The sequence below is a fragment of the Schistocerca cancellata genome, chromosome 5, assembly GCF_023864275.1.
Source record: "Schistocerca cancellata isolate TAMUIC-IGC-003103 chromosome 5, iqSchCanc2.1, whole genome shotgun sequence".
Classification (NCBI taxonomy): domain Eukaryota; kingdom Metazoa; phylum Arthropoda; class Insecta; order Orthoptera; family Acrididae; genus Schistocerca; species Schistocerca cancellata.
The window spans coordinates 1,862,619-1,887,740 of NC_064630.1; the positions used below are offsets into that span (position 1 = coordinate 1,862,619).

The 25,122-nt window shown below is 39.6% G+C and overlaps 1 protein-coding gene across 1 annotated transcript in view; it reads right to left on the bottom strand.

Moving 5' to 3' along the window:
- Positions 1-2,829: 2,829 nt before the first annotated feature.
- LOC126187814 (sodium/potassium/calcium exchanger 3-like) overlaps positions 2,830-25,122 on the bottom strand; it is a 168,267-nt gene continuing 145,974 nt past the window's right edge. Inside the window, exons 8-9 of the mRNA XM_049929101.1 lie at positions 15,179-15,280; positions 2,830-3,925 (exon numbers count right to left, since the gene is read on the bottom strand). Coding sequence (XP_049785058.1) covers positions 3,591-3,925; positions 15,179-15,280 — 437 coding nt within the window. The 3' untranslated portion in view covers positions 2,830-3,590. The remainder of the gene's footprint in view (positions 3,926-15,178; positions 15,281-25,122) is intronic.

Below are 25,122 nucleotides of genomic sequence, written 5' to 3' on the forward strand. Positions count from 1 at the left end.
GGGGAGAGGCTACAACCCTGTCTCACTCTCTTCCCATTCACTGCTTCCCTTTCATGTCCCTTGACTCTTATAACTGCCATCTGGTTTCTGTACAAATTGTAAATAGCTTTTCGCTCCCTGTATTTTACCCCTGCCACCTTTAGAATTTGAAAGAGAATATTCCAGTCAACATTGTCAAAAGCTTTCTCTAAGTCTACAAATGCTAGAAACGTAGGTTTGCCTTTCCTTAATCTGGCTTCTAAGATAAGTCGTAGGGTGATTATTGCCTCACGTGTCCCAATATTTCTACGGAATCCTAACTGATCTTCCCCGAGGTCGGCTTCTACCAGTTTTTCCATTCGTCTGTAAAGAATTCGTGTTAGTATTTTACAGCCATGACTTATTAAACTAATAGTTCGGTAATTTTCACATCTGTCAACACCTGCTTTCTTTGGGATTGGAATTATTGTATTCTTCTTGAAGTCTGAGGGTATTTTGCCTGTCTCATACATCTTGCTCACCAGATGGTAGAGTTTTGTCAGGACTGGCTCTCCCAAGGCTGTCAGCATTTCTAATGGAATGTTGTCTACTACCGGAGCTTTGTTGCAACTCAGGTTTTTCAGTGCTCTGTCAAACTTATTATTACAAATTACAGTAAATCAGAACTACCACTCATAATTGGTCTTAGAGTAAAGCAGGACTAAAGTCTTCCATTGTGTGCTATCTTTTTCAAAACTAAAGGAACAAAATTTTTTCAAGAATAGGACTAATAAAACTGGGCCCATATTTGTGACTTTTGACAGTAATTAATTGTTTCTTTTTGTGGAACAACATAGTGCTGACTGCCTGACACCTTCGCACACTATTGATATACATATTTGCTTAACAGTTTTGCTGAAAGATGTATGTCTAATCCACACCGGAAGGAATTAGTGAGTAGATCTGCTTTTTCCCAACACCTTTGATTCAAAGACAAAAACAACTTTTTAAACAACTGATTGTAGAAAAGCATACTCAAGAAAAGGGCAACCATTAGCACACGACTGAGAATATTTCAGGATAAGATTCTTGAATTACGGGAACTGATGAGACGACACACTGCCAACTAGCACAAAGCTGACGGGCAGGAGGAACCTCAATCAAAATAAAATTTAACAAACTGCAAAGCACCACATATAGTGCGTAATTTGATGGCATCATCATAATTATAAGAACAAAGTAGTGAAAAATGAACACCTTAGAACAGTGTTCCCATATGAAACGGTTTTTCTTATTCTATGCTTTTTCTTTCCCTACCATTTATACAGACTGAACAGTTTATATTATCATAATCACAGTATCATAAATGGACAGATTGTCGTGAGCAAGAATTTCAATATATTGAGCAGCTACTATTACTTGAAATACACTCCATTTACCCCAACTACCTGGATCCTCCCCTCTACCACCATGTTTTCTGAACTGCGCAGATGGGAGTTATTCTTACAGCACATCCTCCACTCCCGTAATTATCCCAGCCTCAAGCTACGGCAACATACTGCCCCACACTGTCCACCCAACAGTTTCTACCTTCTCTGTCCTATCATCTCGTCACCATTCTCGTCTCCCACCCCTTTGTTTGCCACCCTCTGCCAATGCATCCGCCCGTGTTTTCCTGCTCGTCTCCTTTTTCCCCCACCTCCCTGCCCCACTACCTCCTGATGCTGCACCTGTTGGCAGTCTAATCCCTGCACTCTCCACCAGACAGCATTCCTCTCTGCCCCACCCGTACACTACTACGCCTCCCCCTGCCCTGTCGTCTCCAGGCTGCAGCATGTACCCCATGTGATAGCTGCATTCTGGCCTGAGCTGCCGGAGTTGGTGGTCGTGTGTGTGTGATTTGTGCTTCTTGTGTGTATGAGTGGTGTGTGTTTCTCCTTTGTTGATGAAGACTGTGGCCAGAAGCTTCGTGTAAGTGTCTTTTAATTGTGTCTGTCTGTAACTTAATGTATCATCTTTCAGGAAGTGGCAACCTATCTTTCCCTACATTGTTGATATTCCTACCTGCAGTTTCCATTGTATGATTTTGACCTTTTACCAAGTATAAGCTGATTGTAGGAATGACGGATGCAGTCTTTGGAGATAGAGCTCCCATTACTTTCATCTATTGTAAATGGTGGAGAGATGCAGACTTGGCCAGAGGCTGTCTCGCTATGCCCCTTATCTTCTCAGTGGGACATTGCTCTTGTGACTGCGATGTCAAGTGATTTAATGAAAGTATCACCTAAGTAGCATATTCACTTTGCTTCTATGCACATCTGTCGGCAGCTTTACACATTTCGCCTCCTGAAGGCAAACACTGGCCAGAAACTCTATGATACTTTTCTCAACTGAAGTTTCCTTTGATACAGTTAATTCAATAGCTGAAGTTTCAAAGTGTTCATCTTCTCTAATTAACTAACATTGTATATCAATTTCAAATGTGCTCCTTTTCTGATACAAAGGCATAATCCAACAGAATGAACATGTCCTTAATACAACAATACTACTAGTTGCTGGATTTCTACGATACATACTACTGTGCAGTTAATAGACTGGAACTCAAGTTCAGACTGCTATATTGCTTTTAATTGTTTGTTTTGGTGAAAGCTTGTCAAGCCCATGAAATGTTCAGTGTTGCTTTTACCAATGATTTCTTATTTCTGTTCGACATCTTGTAAATGTGCTTTTTGGTGTTTCAGAATCTATATTGTGAATACATGATTTTTTAAAGTGATGGAAGTATTCTCTAGGCGGGAGAGCCTCTTCTATTTTTATTTTTTAGGGGCAAACAGGATATTGAAAGAAGTCATAACACTATTAATAAATATCTAAACAATAAAAATTACTTTATATGCCAGAAACTTGATGGTTGAAAAACAAATTGGATAGTAAAATAGGCTGACTTCATAGAAAATCAGATTTAACTATAAAATATAATATAGGAAACAAGACTGCGTGATTAAAAATGAGGAAAGACACCATAATGAATCTTACACTGCAGAAAATTGAGTAATGAAATCAGTCTGTGAAGTATGTGGCAAATACCCGTAAATAATAAATGCTGCCCACCTCTGATGTTAGTTGATATTTAAAGCACACACAATGCATTTCATCATAGTTGCATAGTTGATATTTAAAGCACACACAATGCAATTCGTCATAGCTGCATCTTTCTGATAATAAATGTTTTGACTCATGTGCTATCACAGAAACTTATCTATCATAATGGTTTTTGTGGATCACAATGTGTGAATGAATAACTGAGTGAAAGAATAAACATATGGTTGAGATGAACACTCACAAGATTATTGTTATTAGTCCACACATAGCTTACAAAAGGTGTAAAATGGCTACTGCTCTATGTAATACATAACAGTGGTTATTGTGCTTGTTACAAGCTTTGATTGTTATAAGTGTGTTCAGTCTCATGAATGAAGTATTTCCATGCTTTTTCCCATGTTGACATTAATTATTGTGTCTTATAAGTACTGTCAGGACCATTCTGCTGCCATATCATTTTACTTCATTGACATTATGCAATGTTTTTACTTTATTTTATACATTGAAAGAGAGTCTGACACGATATTATTTCACCTGTCACAAACAGGTAGGTTAACTGGAAAGAAAATATTAAGCTCTACGAGAGATGCAAGAACTAGAAACACAATATAAAAGATAAGAAGTATTGTACCAAATACTGAACAAAGCTGGAAATCAAAACATGCAAGACATATGTAGAACATCAACAATGTCACAAGAAGGGAAACTGCACTGTAAAGTAGCCCGCCAGAGCTGATGTTAACCTGGTGGGCTCCATTCCCACCAGTCAACACTGTAGTTTTCAGCAGCCAAGGAAGTCCCAGGCAAAGAAGGATGTTGAATGTGTTGGATCCTACTGCATTAGTGATGCCCATTGCTCCTCGTCCTAGAAAATAGAATTTTCCTTGTTGTTATTTATGTAGCAAGACCGGAAAAACCGAAGTTACTCTTGAGTAACAATATACCTGTGTAATTTGTTGGGCATGCAGTCCATATTGTTTCTGAAAAACTATTTTATGCTTTGTTAGTGTTATTTACTGGAAGAAATAATTAATAACTTACCATAACTTGGAAGAGAACAAGTATTATTATTATTATTTTTAACTGTTCTTACACCCCATATAAATTTTTTGTATCACATAAAGTAATAATGTCAAAAGAACTGCTATTCGCCATACAGAACTGTTGTTATTCCATCCTGCATTTTCCATTGTGTGATTTTTCGCTACATATTTTGTACAGTGGACAAAAAATAAATGTACAGTCAACACAACAAAACTGTTAACATGTCTTCATAAGCTCAGGTATCAACAGTTTGTACAGCTTGTAGCAGTGATAGCACAACACACAATGGTAACGGAGGCAGCACCTCGCGTTACACATTTATAGCAGCGTTTCTTCCATTCTTACTGTAACAAATTTAGTTATGCAACTTTTGGCTTTTTGTGATTGCATATGTTGTTGTTGTTGTTGTCATCTTCAGTCCTGAGACTGGTTTGATGCAGCTCTCCATGCTACTCTATCCTGTGCAAGCCTCTTCATCTCCCAGTACCTACTGCAACCTACATCCTTCTGAATCTGCTTAGTGTATTCATCTCTTGGTCTCTCTCTACGATTTTTACCCTCCACGCTGCCCTCCAGTACTAAATTGGTGATCCCTTGATGCCTCAGAACATGTCCTACCAACCGATCCCTTCTTCTAGTCAAGTTGTGCCACAAACTCCTCTTCTCCCCAATTCTATTTAATACCTCCTCATTAGTTATGTGATCTACCCATCTAATCTTCAGCATTCTTCTGTAGCACCACAGTTCGAAAGCTTCTATTCTCTTCTTGTCTAAACTATTTATCATCCACGTTTCACTTTCATACATGGCTACACTCAGTACAAATACTTTCAGAAACGACTTCCTGACACTTAAACCTATGCTCGATGTTAACAAATTTCTCTTCTTCAGAAACGCTTTCCTTGCCATTGCCAGTCTACAGTTTATATCCTCTCTACTTCGACCATCATCAGTTACTTTGCTCCCCAAATAGCAAAACTCCTTCACTACTTTAAGAGTCTCATTTCCTAATCTAATTCCCACAGCATCACCCGAGTTAATTCGACTACATTCCATTATCCTCATTTTTCTTTTGTTGATGTTCATCTTATATCCTCCTTTTAAGATACTGTCCATTGCGTTCAACTGCTCTTCCAAGTCCTTTGCTGTCTCTGACAGAATTACAATGTCATCGGCGAATCTCAAAGTTTTTATTTCTTCTCCATGGATTTTAATATCTAATCTGAACTTTTCTTTCATTTCCTTTACTGCTTGCTCAATCTACAGATTGAATAGCATTGGGGAGAGGCTACAACTCTGTCTCACTCCCTTCCCAACCACTGCTTCCCTTTCATGTCCCTTGACCCTTATAACTGCCATCTGGTTTCTGTACAAATTGTAAATAGCTTTTCGCTCCCTGTATTTTACCACTGCCACCTTCAGAATTTGAAAGAGAGTATTCCAGTCAACACTGTCAAAAGATTTCTCTATGTCTACAAATGCTAGAAACATTGGTTTGCCTTTCCTTAATCTATTTTCCAAGATAAGTTGTAGGGTCAGTATTGCCTCATGTGTTCCAATATTTCTATGGAACCCAAACTGACCTTCTCCAAGGTCGGCTTCTACCAGTTTTTCCATTCGCCTGTAAAGAATTCATGTTAGTATGTTACAGCTGTGGGTTACTAATCTGATAGTTCGGTAATTTTCACATCTGTCAACACCTGCTTTCTTTGGGATTGGAATTATTATATTCTTTTGAAGTCTGAGGGTATTTCGCCTGTTTCATACATCTTGCTCACCAGATGGTAGAGTTTTGTCAGGACTCGCTCTCCCAAGGCCATCAGTAGTTCTAATGGAATGTTGTCTACTCCCGGGGCCTTGTTTCGACTCAGGTCTTTCAGTGCTCTGTCAAACTCTTAACGCAGTATCGTATCTCTCATTTCAGCTTCATCTACATCCTCTTCCATTTGCATAATATTGTCTTCAAGTACAGTGCCCTTGTACAGATGTTCTATATACTCCTTCCACCTTTCTGCTTTCCCTTCTTTGATTAGAACTGGGTTTCTGTCTTAGCTCTTGATATTCACACAAGTGGTTCTCTTTTCTCCAGAAGTCTCTTTAATTTTCCTGTAGGCAGTATCTATCTTACCCCTAGTGAGATATGCCTCTACATCCTTACATTTGTCCTCTAGCCATCCCTGCTGAGCCATTTTGCACTTCCTGTCGTTCTAATTTAGAGACATTTATATTCCTTTTTGCCTGCTTCATTTACTGCATTTTTATATTTTCTCCTTTCATCAATTAAATTCAATATTTCTTCTGTTACCCAAGGCTTTCTACTAGCCCTCATCTTTTCACCTACTTGATCCTCTGCTGCTTTCACTATTTCATTCCTCAAAGCTACCCATTCTTCTTCTGCTGTATTTCTTTCCCCTATTCCTGTCAATTGTTCCCTTATGCTCTCCCTGAAACTCTGTACAACCTCTGGTTCTTTCAGTTTATCCAGGTCCCATCTCCTTAAATTCCCACCTTTTTGCAGTTTCTTCAGTTTTAATCTACATAACCAATAGATTGTGGTCAGAGTCCACATCTGCCCATGGAAATGTTTTACAATTAAAAACTGGTTCCTAAATCTCTGTCTTACCATTATATAAACTATCTGATACCTTTTAGTATCTCCAGGATTCTTCCATGTATACAGCCTTCTTTTCTGATTCTTGAACGAAGTGTTAGCTATGATTAAGTTGTGCTCTGTGCAAAATTCTACCAGGCGGCTTCCTCTTTCATTTCTTAGCCCCAATCCATATTTACCTACTACGTTTCCTTCCCTTCCCTTTCCTACTGTCGAATTCCAGTCACCCATGACTATTAAATTTTCATCTTCCTTCACTACCTGAATAATTTCTTTTACCTCATCATACATTTTATCAACTTCTTCATCATCTGCAGAGCTAGTTGGCATATAAACTTGTACTACTGTAGTAGGAATGGGCTTTGTGTCTATCTTGGCCACAATAATGCATTCCCTATGCTGTTTGTAGTAGCTTACCTGCACTCCTATTTTTTTAATTCATTATTAAACCTACTCCTGCATTACCCCTATTTGATTTTGTTTTTATAACCCTGTATTGACATGCTGAAGTACATGGATCAAAATGCAGTATTTCATAACTTCAAAAGAGGAGTTCATTCAGTACATGTATTGTCAAAAGTACAGTGTTATTCAAAAAGATGGATCCAGTTTAATTAATCTGCACTTCATGACATATAAAAGGGACACGAAGAGTCTATATCCCGAAGAAAAGAGGAAGGCCTAAAGTTTCATTTTGTCAACTGCTAATTTTGTAAACAGCCACTAGGGCAGTGACAGTTGCGTAAATGGCCACTAGGGTGCTCACGCCAACGGGCTATGATGCAGCAGCCTTTCTACGATACTGAGTTTGTAAGAAGTGAGTTGGCAGTTCCAGTGCTGCGGGCATTTCATCTCTGATTCAGCATTTAACCACCAATTAGAAGAAACATAAACCATTCGTCTAAGAAATTTCTAAAAACTGGATGTCCCTGTAGAGAAAAATGTCCATGCCAACAGCATGTGTGATGCCAGGTGAATTTATGATAATTCGTAGTCCATGTTAAGTCAACCAATGGAGCTAGTATGGAACTAGAAATACCCCAACCAACTGTATGGCAAGTTTTGAGATGGCATTTGCTGTACAAGACCTAGTGCTTGTGCAGGCTCTCCTTGAGAATGACAAATAACAGCATATTGAATTTTTTGGTGATATGCCAGAAACTATGGAGAGCAATGTGTTTCTACTGCACTTAATTTTTAGCGGTGAAGCTAAAGTCCATCTCTGGAAAATTGAATAGACACAATGTTAACATATGAGGTCTGCAAAATTACTGTACAACATTGCAGCACAAGTGAGACTCAGCAAAGCTAAACACGTTCTGTGCATTATCATGGGCAAAAGTTTATGGAACATTCTTTCTTGTGGGAAGCACTGTTAGTGGAATAACGTATTTGGATGTGTTGGAACAATGCATTTTTCTTCAACTTGCCAAATATTCACAAGACTTCATTCTCCTCCAGTGGCACCATTATATCTGAGGATTTTTAAATAATTCCCTACTTCTGTGGTGGATAGGTCATGTGGGAAATCGAGACCTCCCTCTACACTTCTGGTCACTAAGACCTCCTGATCTCATGCCCTCTGATGTTTTCATGTGGGGCTGTTTATGGCTCACCTCTGCCAACAACTCTGGTGAACCTGTGGAACCGTGTTGCTACTGCAGTGAACTCCATAATGCAAGATATGATTCCATCACACGTGGGGACGAGTTTGGCTACCACTTTGATGTTTGCCATGCAGCAAAGGAGGGACACACTGAACATTTATAACCTGTCTTAAAAAATACTTTGAAACTTCCTTGTTTCATTGGACTGTAGACTATTCATGTACAATTTACACTTCACAGAATAAAAATCAACTACATTGGGTCCATCTTTTTCAATAACCTTGTATGACTGTATGGGGTATCAAGTGGAATTTGTGGCTAGACTGAGAACTGCTTGGCAGAGAGGACACAGCAAGTTATGTCAGATGGAGAGTCATCGACAGTTACAGATGTAACTTTGGGTCAACAACACAGTAGTGTGTTGCAACTCTTGCTGTTCGTGTTGTATATTAATGATCTTGTGGACAATATTAATAGTAATGTGAGAGTTTTCACAGATAATGCAGTAAACTATAATGAAATACTGTGTCAAAACAGCTGCACAATTATTTATTTAGAACTTGATAGGGGTTCAAAGTGATGCAAAGACTGGAAGTTTGCTTTAAATGTTCAGAAATGTAAAATAGTATTCACAAAATGAAAAAAATCTCATGTCATATGACTACAATGTCAATAACTCACAATATGAAAGAAAAGTGTCTCCAACCAGACACAGCCAAGCATTTGGCAGTGCATAAGAAATGCTGGTGCCTTCAATACATCTTTATAAATTTGGGGCTGCCTTGAGCTTTCAACGCAGTTGACGGTTTATCTACAAGGTGTCTCCCCTGTCTGGGGATGACATAGCAATGAATAGTCTTGTATATTGACCAAGACCTCTAGGATTTTCTGTTTTAACTGAAATAAATACTGGCTATGAAAACATACTTTGTATTACAGTTAATGTATTTAAGTGATTATACAGCCACCATAAACTGGGCAAAAATTTAACAATGTAAAACTTCCATACTCCCTTGGGAAGGCTAAAATTCTATAAATATAACATATCATTACACCAACCAATAGTAATTGGTTTCTGCAGATTTTTATGATAAAATCAATTAAGAATTTGAAGCAGATCAGGAGATACAGGCAACTAAAAAACAGAAAAGTGACATGCTCTGCAGTTCTCAAGTCTATAATTAAATAAATATTCTCTGTTTTCACATGTCATTTCGGCACATGAATAACACTGTTCTTTTGAGCTGTGTATGAGAAGTGAACCCACATTAAAGGGCCAGTTAGGAGATGCAGGCCATTGAAGTACAGCAAAATTACATGTTCTGCAGATTAGGCTCCAGGTTGGGAGGAGCATAAAATTAAATAAATATTCTCTATCACCGCTTCTATGAAGCTGGGTGAAAAAATGAGCTTAGATTAACCAGGAACTGTAATATGGAAGATTTGCATGATCTGCAGTCTCTGCACTAATTTGGGAGGGCCATAATTAAATAGTTCATACAGCATCCAGACAACTCCAGAACATAGTGTGATGTCACATAGTTCAAAGATTGTATTTTTTTATTTTTTACTTCAGTTTTCCATCACTGCTAGGTTCAATGCTAATCATTGTTGAAGGTAATATTTTACCATTTACTTCAGTTTTCCATCACTGGTGAGTTCAGTGCTTCCATTCCTTGGTGATGCAGTTCTGCTTGAAATGCTCAGTGAATTTGCCATTCTTTGAATGATAGTGCCAGAGAAGCAACATCTACATTGTTTCCTAATTTCATGAGTGAAATTTTTGAACTGAGAACATTATTAAATGGCTAAGATTTTCTGCACTTTTTGGAACACCATTTAGGTGAGAACAGGTTATATATCTTAAGTAAATGTCACATGTTTGCCATGCACCTGCTGCATACAGGGTGTACATAAAGTTGGGGAACACTTTCAATTATTTATTGCACAACAACTAAACATCATACAGATGTCATACATATTGCATTTTGAAGAGAAACTCTGAAAGATTTTTCTTTTACAGACATTCAATATGCGAACTGTGAGTGACCCAGCAGACATCAATAAGAAAATTGAATTCTTGCCATACCCGTCCCAGCATGGCATCATCAACTGTGGCAGTTGCTTCGCGTATTCTCTCCTGGAGCTCTGCTGCATCCCATGGTGGAAGCAATACATGCACCAGATCTTTACTGTCTCCCCAAAGAAAAAAGTCACACGGAATGACATCTGGTGATCGGGAGGCCATTTTATGAAACAGCTGTTCCCTTCTGTACCACGGCTGATCCATCAATGTGGCAGCTCCGTGTTCAGGTACCCACGAACTTCACGATGAAAATGGGGTGGAACCCCATCCTGCTGAAAGATGAATGGAGAGTAAGATTGCATTTAAGGCATCAGCCATTGCTGCAAAATGTCCAAGTAGGAATATCCAGTGACAGTGCTCTCAGTGAAGAAGAATGGCCCTTCAACGCGTCAAGGCACAAAAAACGAGCTCAAATTCAATGCATTCATGTGGATGCTTTGTACCCCAGATTCAACAATTATGCCTGTTCACTTTCCCATAAGGGTAATTTCCAAGAATGTTTGCCTATCGAAGCTGCAGGTGGCAAATGATATATATCGAAAGTGTGATTCTAAATCAATCACGTGACTGTAGTGGAGGGTGTAATGATACATTATTTGTGAGATGCTAGGAAAACCCAAACGATTTATGATGGTAGTGAGTGGGATGTCTGGTATTATAGATATTTCTTCGACTGATTGCCTCATGTGGAAGAATCTAATTCCATGCTTATCCAATGTAGAAAATTTTTTGAATTTTTGTTGGAAATGTGACACTCTACCCATATTTTTGTGTGACATTGGCAGAGTCTACCCAGGTTACGGCAAAAAGGGAATGCTTCCCTAGCATGCACATCAAATGGATTTTCTCATGACGACAATGTCAATGACGAGTGAGGTAAGTCATTTCCTTCATAATTACTACTATTTTAGTACTGCTCTTCTTTTGTCATTGCTGTAGTGACCACTGTAAACATGCTCATAATGCCCGCAACCACAGTCGTGTGATCAATTTAGGATCGCAATATGATATCCATCATTTGGAGCCCGCAGATTTGATAGGAAAACATTCTAGGAAATTACCCCCTAAGTGTGAAAAGTGGCTTTGTTTCTGAAAATTAAGTGATCAACAATGCCATCCCCATCCTCATTCAATTGTTGCAACTGCAAACTAGACTCAAAATGCTTGTCTTTGTCATCATCATTGAGCTTCTGCACTAGCTCCAATTTGAATGGTTTCATAGACAGCTTCTGTCACAGAACTTTCCACACTGTCATTGGAGCCATTTTGAGTTCACAGGATGAACAATGCAGCAATTTCTTTGGACTCCTTACGAATGTCTCTTGTAAGCACTCCACATTCACTACTCTCACACTGGAATGTCTGCTTCTCTTTGCCGGGCACAATCAACCTGTCGTAACGAATTTGTTGTGCCAGTGGTAAATGACCTTCCTTGTTGGTGGCTTCTTACCGTACTTGGTTCTAAATATCCATTAAACAACTGTAGCACACTTGTTTTTGTCAAATTCTAACACGCAGAAACCTCGATCCACACCTGAACTCGCCATGTTCGTGACTAGCGCTGACTATTGGCAAATTACCAAACTATGCTGTGGCGGTATACATGAAAAAACTTTCATGGTTTCTCTTCAAAATGACATGTGTATGGCATCTGTACAATGTTTGGTTCTTGTGCAATAAATAATTGAAAGTGTTCCTGGACTTTACACCCTGTATTTAACGAGTGACTTGTTTTCAGATATTGTGACATAGTCCAACTGAAATATGGCATCAGGCTACTGGGAGTTGTAATAAATTTGAAGGTAGAGTGTTGAAAGCCCAAGCATTTGGGGATATGTAAGTTATTTTGAGGGTTTCTTGCCCTATTGCCAACTTATTAAATTAAATGTAGCTGCATAATGTCTTCAAAGAGCAAATACTATGAGGCTGTGCTGAAAAGCAATGCCTCAGAATTTTTTATTCTGTTCTCAATATTGACTGAGGCATTACATGTGATGTGTATTACTTGGTTGACTTTCTCACTTCACTGACAAACACTGCCACCCTCCGCTGCTAGAGGGTTCCAAATTGCAGTGTGTAACATAGTGGTGTGAAAATAACTAAGTCGGTCTGTGAGAAACAGCATGCTGTAACTGAGTTCCTAACCACAGAAAACTCAAAGCATCAATTTGAGGAGGTCATCCGTACATGGAGTACCCTCTCTTTTAGCATGACAATGCCAGACCACACAAGGGCACTGCATCATCCGTGACAATCTGATGCCTCGGGTTCACTGTCAATGAACATCCTGCATACAGTAGTCCCCACTTGGCCCCATACAATTTTCATCTGTTTCCAAAACTTAAAGAACACCTTTCAAGTCTTCACTTTGACAGAGATGAAGCAGTGCAAGCAGAGGTGAGGCTGTGGCTCCGCCAACAAAGTCGAACATTCTACAGTTAGGGTATCAACAAACTGGTCTCTCGTTGGGAGAAAAGTGGAAGCGGTGGGCAGGTTATTTCTCATTTCTGGACATGACTAGAGCTAGTTCAAACCTGGGCAGAGAACGTGACTCAGTTGCCCCTGTCCTGTGTGATACTGAGTCACAAAAGGAGCAGAGGAGCGCTCCTCTGTGGCAACCCAGTGGGGAGCAATCAGATGGAACTACCATACGTGATTAGTTGCATGGGAGGGACTTCTTGGTATGGAATGGGTGGCATCCATAGAAATAAAGGTATTGTTAGTGCTTGGTACTTCTGATGTGGATGGAGGTACTTATGTAGCCTTCTTGAGGTGGTGGCCAACATCATGGGAGGTGGCTTGTCATGCTGAGGAGACCAGGTGAGGTGAATGGGAGAGTTGTTGAGGTTCTGGAGGCATGTGGATAGGGTGTCCTCATCCTTAGTCCAGATCATGAAGATGTCATCAACAAATCTGAAGCAAGTGAGGAATTTGGGATTCTGCATGGTTAGGATGGTTTCTTCTTGATAGCCCACGAATATGTTAGCATAAGCAGGAGCCATGCATGTGCCCATTTCTGTACTACAGATTTTTTTTAGCTAACAGCTTGAAAGTAGAAGTAAATGTGCATAAGAGTATGGTTGGTGATGTTGACTGGGAATGAGATTGTCAGTTTGGAGTCAGTTGGGCAATGGGAAAGTTAGTGCTCAGTAACAGCAGCAAGGCCTTGGGCATTAGTGATGTTAGCATAGAGGGAGGTAAGATCAGCAGTGATGATCAGGGCATTGGATAGTAAAAGAGCAGAAACTGCAGGGAATCAATGGAGGGAATGGTTAGTGTTTTTTATATAGGAGGTAGGTTACAGGTAATAGGCACTGTAACCAGCAACAATCGGGCATTTTTGGCAGTTGGGTTCATGTACTTCAGGAAGCATGTAGAAGTTAGGAGTGCAGGGAGTAAGGGTGAGGAGAGAGAAAAACTCAGGGGAGAGTTCCTGGGACAGACCAGAGGATTTGAGAAGGGACTGTAGATCCTGCTGTATTTCTGTAATGGGGTCACTGTGGCAGGGCTTGTAAGTGGACGTGTCTGACCACTGGCAGAGTCCTTCCTGTGGTTCATAAAGACAGTGGTGAAGCCTTTGCCAGCAGGTAGAATTATAATGTTGGGGTCAGTCTTTAGATTGTGGATTGCAGTTCTTTCTGAGAATGTGAGGTTGTTATCCATGTTGAGGAATCTGAAGAATGATGGTGAGGCAATGTATAATGTTAGAAAATTCTGGAAAGTTATTTAGGGGTAATTAGGAATCAGTGGGCGTGTATCATGGTTAGATGGAGGAGTAAATCGAGTTAGCAAGGGTTCAGTATTGGTTTTGGATTGAGTCTGATTGGTAGCACTTGTGGTTAAAAAGTGTTTCCATTGTGGGGTGTGGGAGGAAGAGAGAAGATCTTTAACACAGTGAGGCCCTAGCTCCCACAGATGAGAGTAGCCATCTGTGTGTGATTTGTGCATGTGTGAAGAAATGTGATTTTTCTACTCCTGATGAAAGACTTAGTCTGAAAACAATATTTCAAGCATTCTGTTTCATTTTGCCTGTCTGTGACCCAAAACCTCCTTTATGTGGTGAGTACAAATCCAACCTTTCCTTATTGTTCTTATTCCAAAGTGTTAAAATGTAGCGCATTGGCCAGAATTTAAAATTAAAAACATGACACCATCTCTAGAGGTGCATTTTCAATTTTAAAATCTGACCAATTTACTTCATTTCAGCAATGTATGATGAAATAAACATTAGACTGTAACCCAAATAAGTCTATTTGATGGGTTATACTATGTTCACTATAAAATGGGAATAAACCAAAATCTGTGAAATAGGGATGATTGCCAAAACAAAGAGGTGTTTTAACCAATGTCAGTATGTACAATAGACTGTTGTCATTCATAAAAGGTGTGGTACCTGTTGGTATGATTGGTGGATGGACTATCAACAGGTAATGCCTACACGTCAACAGGGTTGCGAAGAGGTAATAGGTAGGTTCGTTAAAGGTTAACACTGATTTGTTATTTACACCACATCTTCCCTACTACTACCTGCTGTTACCACCATATGTACTTATTTCCTTTTCCCTCTTCCACTTTTGTATTTGTCTCTCTCTCCCAACTAAGCAATAGCTTAAAACTTCTCCAGTAAATGAACTACTTTTTCATCTATATGTCTGTCCCCCACATTCAAATGCATTTCTTTTGACAACAAGTACATAGAAGCACCTCTTCTGTCCCATATAATATTACCTAAATATGGCTATGACGTGGAGAAAAAAATTGAACACTAACCTTGTCTTGTAACAATGATGCTTGAAATTGCTTCTGGAAGACTAGTACCAATAGCTAGTAGCGTCAGCCCCACAATGGAATCTGGTATGTTGATTGTGTCTCCTGTAAATGAAAAAAGGGAATGTCAGAGATACCCATTAACATATGCAGTGTCAGATAAATGATGTTTGAACATCTTTAGCCAAAAGCAACAACAGGGTTTGTATTTTTTGCTTCTAGATGTCAATCATTATACTTAGTGTGCTCCTATTCAGATAAGTTGGCAGATCCTGGAATAGCTTTTGTAAGGACATCAATACAGAGTATTGTTGGTTTACAACACAGTTTCATTTGCTGGATGATATTCTTAGCATGTACACCACAACCACTACCCCCCCCCCCTCCCCCATACACACACCCTGTATCATTAAAAAGATGAAGTTATAAACTGCATAAATGTGCTATGGGGTGAGATGGCATGGTCACTGATTGCACCCAAACACTTTTGTATGTTTTGACCACAGTATTTATTCACTTATAAGGCCTTTTGCATTTTGGCTTTTGCTATTTTCTAAGGCAGAAATACATAATATCATTCACATGCATTAAGCCAAATGGATCTGTCCAATACGGCTACAATGTATCTAGTCAGTCTACAGTGAAGCAGACAATGGCTGTTGACTGAGGCAATATGAGGGTGGATCCAGTAGTGGAAACAACCATTTACAGTTTAGATGCATCCTTGTAAATGAACAAGAAGAGAGCAGATTCTGTAGTACTAACAGTAGTATTAGTAGTTGGGAAATTGGTCAAGGGGTTTTATTGTAGTTTTGAAATGTAGGAAGCAATTGAAGTATTAGAACTTTGTAAATATTAGCATTCTTTTATAAGTGCTGGGAATAAATAATATATACATTTAAAGCTTTCGGCCTTTAAGGCCTTTGTCAGCAGTAGACACACACACACACACACACACACACACACACACACACAAATGCAACTTGCACACACATCAGCAGTCTCAGAGAGCTGAGGCCACACTGCGAACAGCAGCACCAGTGCATGATGGGAGTGGTGACTGGGTGGGGGTAATGAGGAGGCTGGGGCGGTGAGGGGGAGGGATAGTATGGTGGGAGTGGCGAACAGTCAAGTGTTGCAGTTTAGTCATGCCCTGAAATGAGAAATGTCCTACCCACTATCCTTCCCACCCCTCCTACAGTGGTATTCCACCGCCCACTGAACTTACACAATATACTCGTCCATCCTTACATAACCCCTGCTCCCAATCCCTTACCTCATGGCTCATACCCCTGTAATAGGCCTAGATGCAAGACCTGTCCCATACATCCTCCTACCACCACCTACTCCAGTCCGGTCACTAACATTACCTATCACATAAAAGGCAGGGCTACCTGTGAAACCGGTCATGTGATCTACAAGCTAAGCTGCAACCACTGTGCTGCATTCTATGTAGGCATGACAACCAACAAGCTGTCTATCCGCATGAACAACCACCGACAAACTGTGGCCAAAAAACAAGTGGACCAACCTGTTGCTGAACACGCTGCCAAACATGATATCCCTCATCTTAATGACTGCTTCACAGCCTGTGCATTATGGATCCTTCCCACCAACACCAGCTTTTCCCAATTATGCAGATGGGAACTTTCCCTGGAATACATCCTATGTTCCCGTGACCCTCCTGGCGTCAATCTTTGTTAGTCACTGTCTTCACCCATCCAGCCCCCTCCCTGTTCCCATTCCGGCACTACACAACTGTCATTTCGCCACCACATCCAGTCTTTTAATTTCTTTTATTTCTCTCCTTTTCGCTACTTACCCCCTCCCCCTCCACACCTTCTCTCCTGCCCTCCATCTAAACTGCAACAGTTGACTGGCCGCCACTCCCACCATACTATATCCCTCCCCCTCCCTGCCCCAGCCTCCTCCTTACCCCCACCCAGTCACCACTCCCATTATGCACTGGTGCTGCTGTTCGCAGTGTGGTCTCAGCTCTCTGAGACTGCAGACGTGTGTGCAAGTTGCGTTTATGTGTGTGTGTGTGTGTGTGTGTGTGTGTGTGTGTGTGTCTACTGCTGACAAAGGCCTTAATGGCTGAAAGCTTTAATTGTGTGAATCTTTCTATTGTGCCTATCGCGATTCAGCATCTCTGCTGTATGGTGAGTAGCAACTTTCCTTCTCTGGTATTGTTACATTCCATCCTGGATTTTCCATTGTTTAATATATACATAGTCAAATTAAGTCTGGTGATGTTGAGGGTATTAGATTAGGAAATGAGACACTTAAAGTAGTAAAGGAGTTTTGCTATTTGGGGAGCAAAATAACTGATGATGGTCGAAGTAGAGAGGATATAAAATGTAGACTGGCAATGGCAAGGAAAGCGCTTCTGAAGAAGAGAAATTTGTTAACATCGAGTATAGATTTAAGTGTCAGGAAGTCATTTCTGAAAGTATTTGTGTGGAGTGTAGCCATGTATGGAAGTGAAACATGGACGGTAAATAGTTTGGACAAGAAGAGAATAGAAGCTTTTGAAATGTGGTGCTACAGAAGAATGCTGAAGATTAGATGGGTAGATCACATAACTAATGTGGAAGTATTGAATAGGATTGGGGAGAAGAGAAGTTTGTGGCACAACTTGACCAGAAGAAGGGATCGGTTGGTAGGACATGTTCTGAGGCATCAAGGGATCACCAATTTAGTATTGGAAGGCAGCGTGGAGGGTAAAAATCGCAGGGGGAGACCAAGAGATGAATATACTAAGCAGATTCAGAAGGATGTAGGTTGCAGTAGGTACTGGGAGATGAAGAAGCTTGCACAGGATAGAGTAGCATGGAGAGCTGCATCAAACCAGTCTCAGGACTGAAGACAACAACAACAATATATACATTTATTATTATGCATGAAAATGTTAATTTTGTGGCCTATTTTAGCTTCTCAGATAACAGACTGTAATTATGAAGAATAAATAAATATGTCGAACATCCATCCTTCCTTTCCTCATTGGACAGCATGCAGTTTTCAAACTATTTGCTCATTTAACACCCGTGTTTCACTTTTGTTTGTTAGTACTGGCAATATATACTGGTCACAGATTTCCCTTTTAATGTACATTGGAAAGATACTAATGAATACAGTATTTAGTTAACTAGAAGCCATATTACCCCCCTGCTTATTTCTCTACTTGTCCAGTTTTATCTTTTTTGCACTATATTCATCTGTTTCACTTGTTTTGAGTTTTTGTGATATTCAAATGTATTTTTGTGTATGTTTACAAAGTTTTTATCCTCTACTATGGATGCTTGCTCCTTCCGTCTGTGCCAGTACAGAAAACTTTCCCTATCTGTAACCACAACCCAGTCCCACATACTGTTCCTCCAATGTTTGTTAACTCATGGAATTTCCCCCAAACAGCCTGACCATCAAACTACCCACCTCTGGCTGTGGCAAGATCCTCTATCTGTTCAGATTCTTCCAGTCCATAGCTCTGAACAATCTAGTCTTGGAAAGCCATATAAATCAGGCCGAAACCTCCTCCCAATACTCCTCTCCATTCACAAAATTCTCCTGGTCTACAATACCAAATTTGTGCATCCTATCTACAAAACTGAAACTCTTGCCTTTGAGTAACTAAATCAATATGCACAATGCCATCTCAAAAAAATCACTCCAGACTGGTGACCTCCTACTCCTGCCTCAGACTACCATTATCCACCACCTCTACAAGAACCTCTACCAAACCTCCCTTGCATCCCCTCATAGCAGCCAAACCCTGCCTCGCAGAACTACTACATTTATCACACCCTCACAAACTCTCTCCCATTATCATACATAATCCAGAATCAAAACAGACAGCCAGGAACCTGTCCTCCGAAAGCCACAGTCCCACAGAAGTATCAGTCCCTTCTCAATACCTTACTGCTTGTCCCAAACACAAATTCAGTCAGTTGTTAAATATCTTTTCTCCTTCTCCCGGTCATTGCAGTGGAAATATTTTTTCGCCACCAACCCTACCAATCAGACCAAATCCAGTAGCAGAATTGAACTCTGTCTGACTCACTTTACTCCTCCACCCAACTGTGATCCACACACACTGCTCAAAAATAACCTCCTGTTTCAAGGATTTCCTAACCTCAAACCCTGCCATACCAGCTCTCCCAAAAATCCTCACCATGAAGACCAACTTACATCTGCAGAAAGAACCACAACCCACCATCTGAAAACTGATCCCAACCTTACAATCCTATCTGCCAACAAAAGCAAACCTGTTGGAGGGACTCCTCCAGCTGTCAGATATGTTCCCTACAAAACCTCCCAAAATGAGCCCATTACAGCAGCATCAACAGTCCCTCATCAAATGTCTAGGTCCATTCAAGAACCTTCCCCTGAGTCTGATCCTCCTCACCCCCACCACTTCCTATCTTCTGTGCTCTACATGCTTCCTAAAGTACATAAATCCAACCAACCAAAATGCTCAATTGTGGCCAGCTACAGTGCCCCAAAGAAAGAATCTCAGCCCTTGTAAACCAACACCTTCAGCCTATTACCCATAACCTACCCTTCTATATAAAAGACACCAACCACCTCTCCACCAACCCTCCACAGTACCTGTTCCTTCAACATCCAGCACCCTGTTCATCACTGTCATTGCACCTCCCGCTACACTAACATCCCCAATCAATCAATCAATCAATTAATCTCTTTATTCATGAATTAACAATATACATTGTATGGGTGTAGTCAATTACAATACAGTTTCTTATCTTTAATTTGTTTAAAAAACTTGGATAATAAATACAGATATCTTATATCAGTATATATAAATAATATTACTTTTCCATATTCAGATATTCTTCAATGCTATAAAAACTATGTGTTAGTAAAAATTGTTTAAGATCTACCTTGAATTTATGAAATTCTTTAATCTTCTTTATTGTAGAAGGCACTGCACTAAAATGTATTTTGGGCTGGTAGTTTACACTTTTTTGGTAGAAATTATGAGTCTTGGTTTTACAATTTCCTATGCTATTGTTTATAACCTTCCAAATCGATTTTGATTTATTGCTTTGATTATTAATGTATGAATCATTGCTTAGCCTTTTTGCTGCCTGTAAAACTTTACTATAGACCCTTCTGTATTTCCTATAGTATGGTTTTATTGCTATATTTATATTAGCGTGTTTGCTTAGGTTTCTAAGGGTGGTTGCTGACTTTTTAATCCCTTGTGTTACCCATGTGTTTGTCCTCTCACTGACTTTAATTCTTTTTAACAGGAATGCTACATCATAGCAATATTTATAATCAGTGAGAAAACTGTCACACTTTGTGTCTGCATCATCAGTTTGTTCTGTGCCCCACTGCACCCTTTTTAGCATACTATTAAATACCCTTATGGTGTTTTGCATTAATAAGTCTTCTTTGTACATATTTTTCAGTGACTGTGTATTTCTTATTGTTCTCATTCCTTGTCGCCATTTTTAAAGCCATTTGCTCAGAAAAAACCTGTATCTGTTACTTCAACACTGTACTCACAGCTTTGTTTGTTGGTAAATATCTGATCAAGTGTTGTTTCAGACCCATCCCCATGTTTGGTAATTTCCTGCACTATAGGTTGCATGTTGCATGTGTTAAACAGATTTAATAATTGTACCTTGTTCTTATTACTTTTGTTAAAATTAGTGTTAAAGTCACCAAGAACTATTGTGCATTTTGACCTGCCTCTCAATTCATTTAAAAGATCATCTATTTAATATAAGAATTGGGTAAAGTCACCTGATGGGAACCTATAGATGCAAGCAATGATAGTTTGACAGTCTGTAAGTTCGCAAATACAACATTCAAAATCTTTTTTTGCGCACTTCACCTTGCTAAATTTTACCTCCTTAGATTTAACATTACTTCTAACATAGATGCATACACCTCCACATTTATAAGTTTCCCTGCAAAAGCTTCTTACTAAATCAAAGTCTGGTATATTTACTGCACAAATCTGAGTGTCCTGAAGCCAGTGATCACTGATACACAGCACAGAAACCTCCTTAAGGTTACAGTTTAAAATTACTCCCAATGCCCATAGCCTTGCCACTATTGAACACTACCTTTCCTAATGTCCAACTGACTCTGAACATAAAACCTCCTTCCTGGTCACCATCACCAATTATATCCTCACCCATGATCACTCCTCCATTGAAGGCATGACCTACATACATGCTGTGACACAGCAGTGGACACCCACATGGCACCATTCTATGCCAACCTATTTGTGGGTGATATAGAAGAATACCTCCAAACCACCTAGAATCCCCAACCCTTATGTGGTTCAGATTCATCAATGGCGTCTTCAGAATCTGAAATGAGGATGAGAACACCCTATCCACATACCTCCAGAACTTCAACACCTTGTCCCCTCTTCGCTTCACTTGATCCTCCTCAGCCTAACAAGCTACCTTTTTCAATCTTGACCTTTAACTCAAAGACAGTATTGATGCAAGTATCTTTGTCCACATCGGACCCACCAACCAACGAACAATACCTCCACTCCAAGAGCTGAAACCCATTTCACACTAAGAAGACTCTTCCATACAGCTAAACCACTCATGGTCATTGTATCTGCAGCAGCAAACAATCCTGCTCCAAATATGCTATAGTATCACTTCATAACCTGAACTGTCACTTTTGCCTGTGGGAGCACAGCATTGTAAATAATATTATTGGCTTCTTAGTGTTCAGTGATTTTTAACACACTTGTGTATTCTGTGACTTTACTAACAATTTTTTTCTCTGAAAGTAGACTTGACTACGGAAGGACATATTTGCAAAGAAGGTGTAATTCTACTGTTAAAAAGGAAACGACAGCTGCCACTGTTGTGAGATATAAGAAAAGATTAATTTTTGTCAGTATACACACCCATCTTAAAAGGTAAAATTTTTGTCAGTATACACACCCATCTTAAGAGGTAAAATTTTTCTCATTTTTGAAGTGAATATTATGCTCATCTTTCTTCTCTTAGTAATTACGATACAAAGTGCAAGCAAGCAGAAGACTTAGGATTTTGAATGATATGTAGTACTGTGTGATCCCTGTTTAATATCACAGTCTCTTGGAATGAACAGATTCTTTTCTGTGAAAAGCAAAAATTTGTGAAACTTTCCCTACCTACACAAACTATCACAGTTGTTCAGAATCATATCCATCTGACTCGCTCTTCAATAACAATGCCAAACATTTTTCAGAGCAATATTATGACACAGATCTTGAAAGCTGTTTCTTATGCTGGCTGCTAAGAAGAACATTAACCTTGAGCGCACTCCATTGCACTCTGGAGAAAAGTGAAAAATTAATAATTTAGCGTTTTTCAGCCAAGAAGACAGTAATTATGATCCACAGCACTAATTTTTTATTTTTGATGAAAAGGTCAGTTTTAATTTTCACATTAAAAAGTAACACCAAAGGACAGATTTATTTAAATCATTTAATACTAGGAAGGAAAGAGGACCTGGTAAGAGTAGAGAACAGCAATTACAATTAATTTTGTAGTGGAAAGAGACTACCTGTCTGTTTGTTCTTTTTACTCTTCTCAGGAATACTTAATAGTTTTTCTAGTGGTCAATGGAATGTCATTAGAATGCAAAGGGTCTCACTGAAGCCTTTGCACGCTGTTATTACCTTCCCAACCTAGTCCAGAAACAGAAATTCCACATTTTGTACCCACAGTCATCTACCATCCATCATATACCCACCATCCAGCCACAAAAAACCACCCTTCTCATGACTCAAAGACTGGAGAAATTGAATCAGCACCACCTAGGACTGGAACAACTGAACCACATTCTCCCCCAGGGGTTCCATCCACCTCTAACCATGCTCAGGAATGAGAAATATTCCACCCACCCTTTCCACAGTGGTATTCTGCTGACCACTTAACATACACAATATTCTTGTCCACCTCTATTCTAAACCTGCACTCAACCTCTCACCCCCTGCAATAGAACCTCCCCAGAAACCATGGGTTGTGCAATTGATGGGGTGGCTTGCGTGCCTCAGCAATATAGATAGATGTACCGTAGGTGCAACCACAGTGGAGGGGTATCTGTTGACAGGCCAGACAAGTGTGTGGCTCCTGAAGAAGTACAGCAGCCTTTTCAGTAGTTACAGGGCAACAACCTGGATGATTGACTGGCCTGGCCTTCTAACATCAGCCAAAATGGCCTTGCTATGCTGTGAACAGCTGAAAGCAAGGGCAAACTACAACTATAATTTTTGTCGAGGGCATGCAGCTCTACTGTATGGTTGGATGATGTGCTATCTGCTTGGGTAAAATATTCTGGAGGTAAAATTAGTACCCCATTCAGATCCCCCCAGGGTGTTAGGTGGGGGGACAGCAGGGAGGGGGATACTCAGGAAGACATCAGGAGAAACAAACCTGGTGTTTGACAGAGTGGAGTGTGGATCGTTACATCCCTTAATCGGGTAGGCGGGTTAGAAAATTGGAAAAAGGGAAATAGATATGTTGAAGGTAGATATGGTGGGAATTAATGAAGTTAGGTGGTAGGAGGAAAAAGACTTCTGGTCAGGTGAATACAGGGTTATAAATACAAAATAAAATAGGGGTAATGCATGAGTAGATTTAATAATGAGTAAGAAACTAGCAATGTGGGCAAGCTACTACGAACAGCACAGTGAATACAGTATCATAGCACAGACAGACATGAAGCCAACACCCACCATAGTAGTACAAGTCTGCACACAACTAGCTCCGCAGATGAAGAGATTGAAGAAATAAATCATAAGATAAAATTAATTATTCACATAGTTAAGGGAGATGAAAACTTAATTGTGATGAAGATCTGGAATTCAATAGCAGGAAAAGGAAGAGAAGCATAAATAGTAGGTGAATATGGACTGAGCAAAAGAAATGAAGGAGGAAGCCACCTGGTAGAATTTTGCAGAGAAAATAATGTAATCATTGCTAACACTTAGTTTAAGAATCATGAAAGAAGATTGTAGGAATGGAAGAGATCTGGAGACATTGGAAGGTTCCAGATTGATTATGTAATTGTAAGTCAGAGAATTTGATATCAGATTTTAACTTGTGAAACATTTCAATGGGCAGATGTAGATTCTGAGTGCAATATATTGGTTATGAACTGAAGACATTGCAAAAATGTAGGAAATTTATGCAATGGGACCTGGATAAGTTGATAGAACAGGAGGTTATTGAGCGTTTCAGTGCAAACATTAGCCAATGATTGACTAGAACATAGGAAAGGATTACAATAGAAGACAAATGGATAGCTTTGAGAGATGAAATAGTGAAGGCAGTAAAGGATCAAACAGGTAAAAAATGCAGGGCCTAATAGAAATCCTTGGATAAAAAGATGATAATGAAATTAACTGATGAAAGCAGAAAATATAAAGCTGAGGCAAATGAAGCAGCTAAAAGGGAATCCAAATGTCTGAAAAATGAGACTGACAGTAAGTGCAAAATGGCTAAGTAGGAATGGCTAAAACATCTGTAAGGGCTTAGAAGCATGTTTCACTAGGGGAAAGATAGATGCCACCTGCAGGGAAATTAAAGAGGCCTTTGGAGAAAGGAGAAGCAGCTGTACGAATATCACATGCCAGATGGAAAACCAGTACCACACAAAGAAGGGAAGGGTGGAAGGAGTATATAGAAGGTCTATACAATATTATAGAAGTGGAAGAGGACATAGATGAAGATGATATGGGAGATACGATTCTGCAATAAGAATTTGACAGAGCACTGAAAAGTCATAAGTCAAAAAATGGCCTCTGTAAAGATGAACTACCAAGTTGTAGATAAGCACAATGAAAAGACTATTACACATTATAGCTTTTAGCCAATGTCTTCTTCAGCAAAACAGACACACACACACACACACACACACACACACACACACACACACACACACAGCAATTCAATGAC